Source organism: Bos mutus, chromosome 29 (assembly GCF_027580195.1).
Source record: "Bos mutus isolate GX-2022 chromosome 29, NWIPB_WYAK_1.1, whole genome shotgun sequence".
Classification (NCBI taxonomy): Eukaryota; Metazoa; Chordata; class Mammalia; order Artiodactyla; family Bovidae; genus Bos; species Bos mutus.
Window position 1 is genome coordinate 21,911,112 of NC_091645.1, and position 12,289 is coordinate 21,923,400.

Consider the following 12,289-nt stretch of genomic DNA (forward strand, 5'->3'; position numbering starts at 1 on the left):
AATTGTATGCAAAATTCTGTATAAACATGGGGTTTCCCAGGTGGCGCTAATGGTAAAGAACCCACCTGACAATGCAGGATACATAAGAGATGTGGGTTCGATTCCTGGGTTGGGAAAGCTCCACTGGAGGAGGGCATGGCTACCCACTCCAGTATTCTTGCCTGGAGAATCCCAAGGACAGGGGAGCCTGGTGGGCTGCCGTCTGTGGGGTTGCACAGAGTCGGACATGACTGAAGCGATTTAGCAGCAGCAGAAGAGCAACTAAGCACAGCATGGATATAACTTTTTTTCTTTTAATTCTGATTTTATTTAGGTTCTTTTGTTTCCTTAGTTGAAACTGAAAGCTTGTAAATTTTATTTTATCTTTTCAAATATCAGCTCTTAATTTCATTGTTCTTTTCTATTGTCTTTTTAGTCTCTATGTCATTTATTTCTGTTCTGATCTTTACTTTTATGAAGAGCTTTTATCATAAATGGATGTTGAATTTTGTCAAATGGTTTTCAGTATCATATTCTTTTTATCTTTGATGTGATCATATGATTTTTGTCTTTCATTTTGTCAATGTGATGTATTATGCTGACTGATTTGCATGTATTGAACCATCTTTGCATCCCTAGAATAAATTTTCACTTGACCATGGCATATGATCCTTTTAATGCATTTTTGAATTCTTTTTGCTACAATATTTTGTTAAGGATATTTTTATATGTGTTCAAGAGGTATATTAGCCTGTAATTTTCTTTTTTTGTGGTGTCCTTGTCTGGTTTTTGTATCAGCATAGTTCTGGCCTCATAAAATGAATTTGGAAGTGTTTCCTTTTCCTCAATATTTTGGAAGAACTTGAGAATGATTGATACTAAATTTTCTTTGAATTTTTGGTAGAGTTCTCCAGTGAAGCCATCTGGTCCTGGAATTTTGTTTGTTGAGAAGTTTTTGATTAATTATTAAGTTATATATCACCATAAGAAAGGCTATATATGACACGCCCACAGCAAACATCATGCTCAAAAGAAAAGCTTTCACCTTTTTCTATAAGATCAGGAATAATAATATGATGCTCATTCCTGACACTTTTAGTTAACATAATATTTCAAGTCCTAGCCTGATCAATTAGGCAAGAAGAATAAATAAAAGACCTACTACATTTAAAAGGAAAAGCAAAACTGTCACTATTTGCAGATGGCATGTGTTAATATAACCAAAAACCTGAAGACTGTCCCCCTAAAACTGTTAGAATTAAATATTAAATTTAGTAAAGCTGCAGGGTACAAAAATACACAAAAGTCAGTTGCACTTCCACACACACTAGTAAAGAGTTATCATAAAGAGAAATTAAGAAAACAATCCCATTTACAATTGCATCAAAAAGAATAAAATACTTAAGAATAAATTTAACCAAGGAAGTGAAAGACCCGGAACACACTGCTGAAAGACACTGAAGACACGTAAGCAGAAAGCTGCCTGTGCTCATGGGCTGAAAGCTTAACGGTGTTGAAGTGTCCACATCACACAAAGCAATCTATAGATTAATTCGACCAACCATAATTTCAATGGCATTTTTCACAGAACTGAATTAATAATCCTAAAATTTGCCTAAACCCACAAAAGACCCTGAACAACCCAACCAATCTTAAGAAAGAAGAACAAATGTGCAGGTATCATACCTTCCGATTTCCAACTATATTATAAATACATAGTAATCAAAACATAATAGTATTGATATAAACACAGAAATATAGATGAACAGAACAGAGAGCCCAAAAATAAACCCATTATATATGATCAATTAATTTATAACAAAGGAGCCAATAAAATACAATGGGTAAAGGATAATGTCTTCTTCAATAAGGGGTGTTAGGGACACTGGATAGTCACATGCAAAATAATGAAACTAGACCACTATCTCACACCATACACAAAAATTAATTTAAAATGCATTAAAGAATTGAGTGTAAGATCTTAAATCATAAAACCCAGGAAAAAAATTTAGGTGGTAAGCTCCTTGACATCAGTCTCAGAGATAATTTTTTGCATCTGACTCTAAAACCAAAGGCAGTAAAAACAAAAATAAACCGGTGAGATTACACCAAATTAAAAAGTTTCTGCATAGCAAAGGAAATCATTAACAAAGTGAGAAGGCAACCTACCAAATGGGAGAAAATATTTGCAAATCATACACCTGATAAGAGGTCAACACCAAAATATATATACATATATATAAAAAAAAAGCCATACAACTCAATAGCAAAAAAGCCAAACAATCCAATTGAAAAAATGGGCAGAGGATCTGAATAAGCATTTTCCCAAAGAAATACAGATGGCCAACAGGCACATGAAAAGATGTTCAACATCACTAATCATCACAGAAATGCATATCAAAATCACCGTGAGATATCACCTTACTCTTGTAAGAATGGCTACTATCAAAAAGATAAGGATAACAGTGTTGGCAAGAATATGGAGAAAAGGGAACCCCTATGTACTGCTGATGGGAATATAAATTGGTACAGATACTATGGGAAACAGTATGGAGATTCTTCAAAAAATTAAAAACAGAACTACCACAGGGTCTGGCAATCCCACTTTTGGTTATTTATCCAACAAAAAAGAAAATACTAATTTGAAAAGATACATGAACCCCTAAGTTCACTGCAACATTATTTATAATAGCCAACATATGGAAACTACCTGAAGTACCTGTGAATGGATAAGTTAATAAATAATATGGACACACACACACATAATGGAATATTTCTTAGCCATAAGAAAAAGAATAAAATTTTGCCACATGCTACATCAACGGAACTTGAGGGTATTATGCTAAGTGAAGTAAATCAGACCGAGAAAGACAAATACTGTATGATTTCACTTACATGAGGAGTCTAGAAAATAAAACAAACAAAATGGAACACAACTTACAGACATACAGAACAGATGGGTGGTTGCCAGAAAAGAGGTGGTTGGAGACAGGCAAAAGCTTGAAAGGTGTCAGGAGGCATAAAGAGTCAGTTACAAATAAGTCATGGGGATATAATATATGATACAGTGACTGCAGTCAATGGTATTGTACTGCACATTTGCTAAGAGAGAATAAACATTTGCTAAGAGAGAATAAATCTTAAACGCTATCATCACAAGAAAAAACATCTGTGACTCTGTATGATGATGGATGGTAATTAGACTTATTGTGATGACATTTAGCAGTAAGAACAAATATGAATCATTATGTTGCACACCAGAAATTAATATCAGATTATATGTCAATTATACCTCAGTAAAAAGGCACTAATCAGATACTGCTAACTCTACCAAAAATAGCCATCAAATATTATTCCTTGCATTATAGTCAAGCAGAGTGTTAAGCTAAATACTATTATCTTGCATATCAAGTCTCAGCATATCTGAGTTTACATCACAGAAAGCCTCAAAACAAATCCAAACTTATGTTTTCTCTCCTATAACACCCAGAAAGATTCAATATTAAGGTTATGTGAAACATGGAATTTGCTTTACTTAAGAATTAATAAGGTGGAGGACAAAACATGAAGAATGTACTATGAATAAATAACCGAAGTACAAAGACCCAAGTATTCATATGAAGTACATATCTAACCTTGCCTCAATTTTTGTTCTGACTTATAAGAAGCTAACACATATATTTAACTTACCTCATTTGCTTTGAAATAACGTTCTTCTTTACTGAATCGTCTGTCTAAATTAAACAATAAAAAAAAGTCATGTTAAAATGGCCAACTGATCACAATATGTTAAAACTCTGAATAGGGAGAATTCAAAATGTAAAAGATCATATTATCTGTGAACAGAAACAATTTTAATTCTTCCTTTCCAATTTAGATGTCTTTTATTCCTTTTCCTGCCTAACTCGTCTGGCTAGAACTTCTAGTACTATGCTGAACAGAAGTGACAAAAGCGAATATCCTTGGCTGACCAATAAAGTTAACGCATAAACAAAAGCTCCTAGAAGTTCCTAATAAGTATTAAAAGTATAAACGGGTCTTGAGATTAAAAAAAAAAAAGTTGACAAATGCTATCTTAGCTATAAATTCAGTAGAAATGCATGCGCTATGGGAATGGTACAAGAACGCTCATAACAGTATTACTGGTAATAACCAGAAAACCAAGCCTTCCCAGGTGCCTCAGTGGTTAAAAAAAAAAAAAACGCCTGCCAACGTGTTCGATTTTTGGGGCTGGAAAGATACCCTGGAGAAGGAAAAGGCAACCCACTCCAGTATTTTTGCCTGGATAAAATCCCATGGACAGAGGAGCCTAGTGGGCTACACTCCATGGGGTTGCAAAGAGTTGGGCATGACTGAGCATACAACACTCAGAAAACCAGCATCACCCCAAATATTCACAAACAATACAGTGGATCAATACAATGTAGTATAATCACACCATGTATGGTGTTTAGCAATAAAATTGAATTAGTTTTAATAAGATGCAAAAGCATAAATCTCCCAGAAACAGTTAGCAAAAAGGCGGAAATAATTAGCAATATTTCAATTACGTAAAGTTTAACTATGCAAAACCAAAGTATGTTACTTACGGATGAATACTTAAGGGTAGGTAAATGTTGGGATACAATTAATACAATTACTCACCAAAAAAACACTCCAGTTCCCTAAGCTCAGACTGCTGTCCTGTATTGCAAACCACACACCAAATATTTAGGCCCTCTCTGCACTGACCTGTGACAACCTGGGCTCAGGAAATTGACATATGCTGTTACTCTGGCTACTGCTAATGCTGTGAATAGTAAACTGTTCTTTGTCTCCCATCCAGGTGTCTCATAATCTTCTACCAGTAACCATAAAATTGTAACAGGCTACTTTGTCAACTTTCAAATGCAGTCAAGTCTCAGACTTTTCACAGTTCTTGCCATTGATTGTCAGTACAACAATGATAATAATGGTGGTGATAATCGCTAACGTGCATTCATTCTCTATTGTTAAATTTACAGTACAGCAGAGGAGACAGAAAGAAATGCAAAAAAGGCAAAATGGTTGAGGAGGCCTTACAAATAGCTGAGAAAAGAAGAGAAGAAAAGGCAAAGGAGAAAAGGAAAGATATACCCATTTGAATGCAGAGTTCCAAAGAACAGCAAGGAGAGTAAGAAAGCCTTTCTCACTGATCAATGCAAAGAAATACAGGAAAACAATAGAATGGGAAAGGCTAGAGATCTCTTCAAGAAAATTAGAGATACCAAGGAAACATTTCATGCAAAAGGGGTAAAATAAAGGACAGAAATGGTAGAGACCTAACAGAAGCAGAAGATATTAAGAAGAGATGGCAAGAATACACAGAAGAACTGTACACAAAAGATCTTCACGACCCAGATAATCACAATGGTGTGATCACTGACCTAGAGCCAGACATCCTGGAATGTGAAGTCAAGTGGGCCTTAGAAAGCATCTCTACGAACAAAGCTAGTGGAGGTGATGGAACTCCAGTTGAGCTATTCCAAATCCTGAAAGATGATGCTGTGAAAGTGCTGCACTCAATATGCCAGCAAATTTGGAAAACTCAGCAGTGGCCACAGGACTGGAAAAGGTCAGTTTTCATCCCAATCCCAAAGAAAGGCAATGCCAAAGAATGTTCAAAATACTGCACAATTGCACTCATCTCACATGCTAGCCAAGTAATGCTCAAAATTCTTAAAGCCAGACTTCAATAGTATGTGAACCGTGAACTTCAAGATGTCCAAACTGGATTTAGAAAAAGCAGAGAAACCAGAGATCAAATTGCCAACATCCGTTGGATCATCGAAAAAGCAAGAGAGTTCCAGAAAAACAGCTACTTCTGCTTTATTGACTATGTGAAAGCCTTTGACTGTGTGGATCACATAAACTGAAAAATTCTTAAAGAGATGGGAATACCAGACCACCTTCTTGCCTCCTAAGAAATCTGTATGCAGGTCAAGACACAATCGTTAGAAATGGATATGGGACAACAGATTGACTCCAAATCGGGAAAGCAGTATACCTTGACATAAAGGTATACTGTCACCCTGTTTATTTAACTTGTATGCAGAGTACATCATGTGATATGCCGGGCTTGATGAAGCACAAGTTGGAATCAAGATTGCTGGGAGATATATCAGTCACCTCAGATATGCAGATACCACCACCCTTACGGCAGAAAGTGAAGAAGAACCAAAGAGCCTCTTGATAAAACTGAAAGAGGAGAGTGAAAAAGTTGGCTTAAAACTCAGTATTCAGAAAACTAAGATCATGGCATTGAGTCCCTTCACTTCCTGGCAAATAGATGGGTAAACAATGGAAACAGTGAGAGACTTTATTTTGGGGGGCTTCAAAATCACTGCAGATGGTGACCGCACCCATGAAATTAAAGGACTCTGGCTCCTTGGAAGAAAAGCTATGACCAACCTAGACAACATATTAAAAAGCAGAAACATTACTTTGCCAACAAAGGTCCATCCAGTCAAATTTCCAGTGGTTATGTATGGCTGTGAGAGTTGGACTATAAAGAAAGCTGAGTGCTGAAGAGTTGATGCTTTTGAACTGCGGTATTGGAGAAGATTCTGGAGAATCCCTTGGACTGCAAGGAGTCAAAAGAGTGAATCCTAAAGGAAATCAGTCCTGAATATTTACTGGAAGGACTGACACTGGGAAAGACTCAAGACAGGAAGAGAAGTGGAAGACAGAGGATGAGATGGTTGAATGGCACCACCAACTCAATGGACACGTGATGGACAGGGAGGCCTGGCATGCTGCAGTCCATGGGGTCTCAAAGAATTAGACATGACTTAGTGACTGAAATGAGAGGAGACAGACCCAAAACTGTGATAAATGCTATACAAGAGACTAAAAGAGCAAACAGAGAAAGTGAGAAAAACAAGGAGGGATGCGGTTTAGACGTAAGGAACTCAGAAAATCTGTCTGAGGGGGTAATAATTATACTGAGATGTGAAAGTTGAGAGGATACAAGAAACATGAGAACACGCAAAGGCTGCAAGACAGGAACAGTGTTTTAGGTGTTGAAAGAAACAAAGGCCAAGCTAAAGATGAGTAGGTAAATGGCAGACAGGTATAAGAAGGTGCTAGAAAGGCATAGAGTGGGGGACTATTTGTGGAGGTCCTTGTATGACTAGATTTCTTCTTTGGTGAAATAGTAAGCCATGAAATAGTCTTTAAATAGTATTTACATTTAAATTTTATGAAAAGCACTAGTTACTGACTGGAGGATGTGTTAAAAGATAGTGAGAACTGAGAAAAGAAATAAATCATGAGAGGTTGCTGCAATAAATCACAAGAGATGTTGGGGGTCCAGCCTGCAGTTGGAAACACTGCAAATGAAGGCACCTAAGTGGACTGTAGATACCTCAGTAAAAATGGAAAACAAACTGCTATCATATTGCAGCTGTGCAGGCGGAGAGACAAAGAAGATGAAAGATTATTAGACTTGAGCAATTTGTGAATCCATTTACTGAAATAGGGAAGATTATTAATGGTAGGCAATTAATACAGCAGATGCTGCTGGCTCCCCACATATATCCTTTCTCTTCCTTGTTCTTTACTAACAAAATACTAATTATACGGTGCAGCAATGAGCTCTCACAAAAAAAGAACAAAAGAACACATTTCCTAGCCTTCCTTGCAATCTAAGAATATGACATAAACTTAAAGCTGTGTGCTCTGCCATGCTAAGTCACTTCAGTCGCCTTCAACTCTTTGCAACCCTGTGGACCATAGCCCACCAGGCTCCTCTGTCCATGGGATTCTCCAGGCAAGAACACTGGAGTGGATTGCTTTGCCCTTCTCCAGAGGATCTCCCCGACCCAGGGATTGAACCCTCATCTCTTACTTCTTCATTGGCAGGTGAGTTCTTTACCACTAGTGCCATCTGGGAAGCCCAAATTCAAAGCTACCAAATATCACATAAATGGCTTTTATGTCTATATTATATTCTAAGATGTGCATAAGCATTAAATGAAAATGCATGTAAATTGCCTCATGCAGCCAGTTGCTGGCATAGAGATCATGAATGTTATTCTTGTTGATATTGTTATTATTATTAGGATATATTCTATACTTTTATTAATTTTCAAAACTATTTCAAAGTCTTTGGATAAGTTTTAGAGTGTCAGAATAAAGATAAAACAATATATTTTGTATTCAGGTCTTTTTATTGCAGGATCTATTAAACAGTTAATGGCTAGTATAAGCAAAGTCCAAAACTAACATGCTGTAGATATAGCCATAGCATTTAACTTTTCTGTGTACAGGTTTTCTCGTCTAAAAGATTTAAAATATAAGTAAAAATTATCTGATATATATAAAATATCACACAGTATCATTATCAAAGGGTTTTACTCATGAATACTGCCTAGATGTACAGCTAAAAATTCCACAATGTCTTGACTACCTCTCTTTGGACTTTCCACAAAAAAAAAAAAAAAAGGAAACTAATCTAGCAAACTCTTAGAATAAGTAGATAAAGAATAGAAGTCTAAGAAAATACATGCCTTGTCTCTCAATGTATTGTACTTGCACACTGGCGTAAGGAGGCTTTTATTTTCTTGAGGACAAAAACAGTCACTGTTATGCATAGAATTAAACACAGTTCCAAGCACAGAGAAAAAAATGTACACCTTAAGCTTGAGTTATAGAATATTTTATAATTCCATATTTTAGAAAAGAAAGTAGAAAAACTGGAAACACTAACTTTTACTTCCTCTAATTATTTTTGCTGTACTTAACATAAAACAAATAGTTTAAAAAATATTTTCAAATTGTTATCAGGACTGGATGCAAAGTGTTTATTTCAGAATGTGGAATTGAAGTGAAGTGAAAGTCGCTCAGTTGTGTCCGACTCTGTGATCCCATGGACTATATACAGTCCGTGGAATTCTCTAGGCCAGGATACTGGAGTGGGTAGCTGTTCACTTCTCCAGGGCTCGAAGCCAGGTCTCCCACACTGCAGGCAGATTCTTTACCAGCTGATGATATAGTTCCTTCAGATTATCTCCAATCTATAATAGTTCTCTCATGCTTTTGCCTTTCAATTTGCTGATTCCTCACCCTGGATCTAACAACTGTTTCTTTTTTTAGCTAATTTTTGCTTATTTTTCCACTTTACAACAGTTTCGACATCTTCCTTTCAAGCCTCACCAGTAAACCTCCTCATCTGGCCCCTGGTCAGCCTCCTCCCTGCTCCCAGAGCACCCTGGCCTTAGTTCTCTGGGAAATGTAGCCCCATTCTGGGCTTCCCTGGTAGCTCAGCTGGTAAAGAATCTGCCTCCAAAGCAGGAGACCCAGTTTGATTCCTGGGTTGGGAAGATCCCCTGGAGAAGAGATAGGCTACCCACTCCAGTATTCTTGGGCTTCCCTGGTGGCTCAGATGATAAAGAATCCGCCTGCAGTGCAGGAGACCTGGGTTTGATCCCTGGGTCAGGAAGATCCCCTGGAGGAGGGCATAGCAATCCACTCCAGTATTCTTGTCTGGAGAATCCCCATGGGCCGAGAAGCCTGGTGGGCTAAAGTCCATGGGGTCGCAAGGAGTCGGACACGAATGAGAGACTAAGCACAGCACAGCCCTGTTCTCAGTCAGTTCAGTTCAGTCACTCAGTAATGTCTGACTCTTTGCGACCCCATGAATCACAACATGCCAGGCCTCCCTGTCTATCACCAACTCCCGGAGTTTACTCAAACTCATGTCCATCGAGTCGGTGATGCCATCCAGCCATCTCATCCTCTGTCATCCCCTTCTCCTCCGCACCCAATCCCTCCCAGCATCAGAGTAAGAGATCTAAGTAAGCCCTGTTCTACCACCCTCTGTTGCTGCTGCTGCTGCTGCGTTGCTTCAGTTGTGTCTAACTCTGGGTGACCCCATAGACGGCAGACCACCAGGGTACCCCATCCCTGGGATTCTCCAGGCAAGAACACTGGAGTGGGTTGCCATTTCCTTCTCCAATGCATGGAAGTGAAAAGTGAAAGGGAAGTCTCTGTCGTGTCAGACTCTTAGCCACCCTGTGGACTGCAGCCCACCACCCTCTATAAGATTGCAAACTCCCTGAGAAGCAGGTGGAGTGCACTTTGTAAACAGCATCCCTTTCAGAAAAGCAGAAACATTAAAGAAGATAGATGTATTTCCTCACACACCATGCTCCCTCTCTCATACAGCACTCACTTATTTGCGCTCTCTCTCTCACACACACAATCAGATGTTTGCACATGTCAGAGACCCAGATACATTTCACACCCAGAGAATATAAGGTTGAAGAAACTGCATAATCTACAAACCTCTGTCAACACAGAGGCGTATCCGAAGAGGCAAGATTTGAAGCCAACAACTCTAGATCAGTTTCTTGCTATTCCTGCAACTTCCCCTCAAGTCAATAGAATTGATTAGGCCACTATTCCTGTGGCCTAGAAACCAGAACTACGAAAGGTTCAGTATAGATCACTATCTCTCTTTCTCTCTCTCTCTCTAGTCGCTAAGTCATGTCCGACTCTTGCGACCCCAGGTACTGTAGCCTGCCAGGCTCCTCTGTCCATGGGATTTTCCAGGCAAGAATACTGGAGTGGGTTGCCATCTCTTTCTCCAGGGGATCTTCCCAACCTAGGAATCGAACCCAGGTCTCCTGCATTGCAGGCACATTCTTTACTGACTGAGCTATGAGGGAAGCCCTATCGATCACTATGGAGAATCATAAAATATGAGTCAAAATTTATGCCAGCCCAAAGACAGCTTTGAGTTTCACTGAAAGCACGTTAGTAATACACACTCAGTGAACCCAGAACCCAAAAATAGCCCTTGGATTTACCAAGTGGTCTTCTCAGTTTACATTTCTTCCAGGAGTATAAAATAACATAAACATAAATACGGCCACAGACAAAAAATAAATGAATATTTCAAATCAGAACTTGCTAACAATGTCGATCAGTCAATAAGTCAATTTCAGCAACACTGACATTTTGCCAGCAGCATATCTTTATATAATAATTTAATGTTCTATTACACATTGCCCTTATAATTTCACTTTAAAAATTATTATATTGTGGGAAAACAGTTAATTGGAGATCACTGATTGTTCCTGTGTTCAACTGTAAAGAAAATAAATAGAAAATATAACAAATCCTAGAAAAATCTATTATGTCTGAAAGGCACAGTGTAAATATTCTCTCTCCAGGGAGAAATTTTATCACATGTAAATCAACTGTTTAACTTTCTCTTCAAAGATGATTTAGAAAATGTGTAATACACAGATTCAGGTTTCTCTTCAAAGGTGATTTAGAAAATATATAATACACAGATTCAGGCTTACCTATATTGGGGAATTTACTCTAAGAAATCCATTTTATATTAAAACACAAGAATAAAAGTAGCTCTTAAAAATTCATGCTGTGGAGGACTTCCCTGGTGGTAGTTGTATTTCCCTCTGTATTTAATTATTTTTGTTTAAAAAGGGAGGAGTTGCTTCAAGTGATACCATCAATAAAATGGAAAGAGAACCCACAAACGGAGGAAAATATTTGCAAGCCATATACACTGAACATATAAAGACTTCTTACACCACAATAATTAAAAGGCAACTAACTAATTTTTTTAAAAGAGAAAAGGATTTGAATAGACATTTTTTCCAATGAAGATACATGAATAGTTAATAAGCACTGAAATAGATACTCAACACTTCTGGTCACTGAGAAAATGTAAATCAAAATCACATTGAGACAGCACTTCACAACCACTAGGGTTGCTATAAATAAAAAAGACAGACAATCACAAATGTTAGTGAAGACGTGAAGTAATTGGGGTCACTATATACTACTTGTGAAAATACGAAAATGAGGCAGAAAACAGTTCAGCAATTTCTCAAAATGCTCAATATACAGCCACCATATTATTCAGTAATTCCAATACTAGGTGTATACCCAAGAAAAATATAAACGTATTTTCATACAGAATCTTGCAATAGATGTTCATAGCAGCATCATTCACAGTAGCCAAGGAAGTGGAAACAATTCAAATGTCCACCAATCAATAAACAGATTAAGTATGAATATATCTACAATGGAATATTACTTGACAATAAAAAGGAATAATGCAATGATACAAGTTATAACATGCAAAACCAGTTACAGAAGATCACATATTGTATGAGTCTGTTTACCAGAAGTGTTCAGAATTGGTAAACCTAGAGACAGTAAATAGATTAAAGGCTGCCTAGAGCTGGGGGTACCTGAGGTGGGGAGAGGGTGAAGGGGGAGTGACAGCTAAGAGGTTTCTATTTGGGGTAATGAAAAT

At 37.6% G+C, this 12,289-nt stretch overlaps 1 protein-coding gene across 1 annotated transcript in view; it reads right to left on the minus strand.

Annotated features, from left to right (window-relative positions):
• ANO5 (anoctamin 5) overlaps positions 1–12,289 on the minus strand; it is a 93,150-nt gene that overhangs the window by 79,476 nt on the left and 1,385 nt on the right. Inside the window, exon 2 of the mRNA XM_070365069.1 lies at positions 3,670–3,713. Coding sequence (XP_070221170.1) covers positions 3,670–3,713 — 44 coding nt within the window. The remainder of the gene's footprint in view (positions 1–3,669; positions 3,714–12,289) is intronic.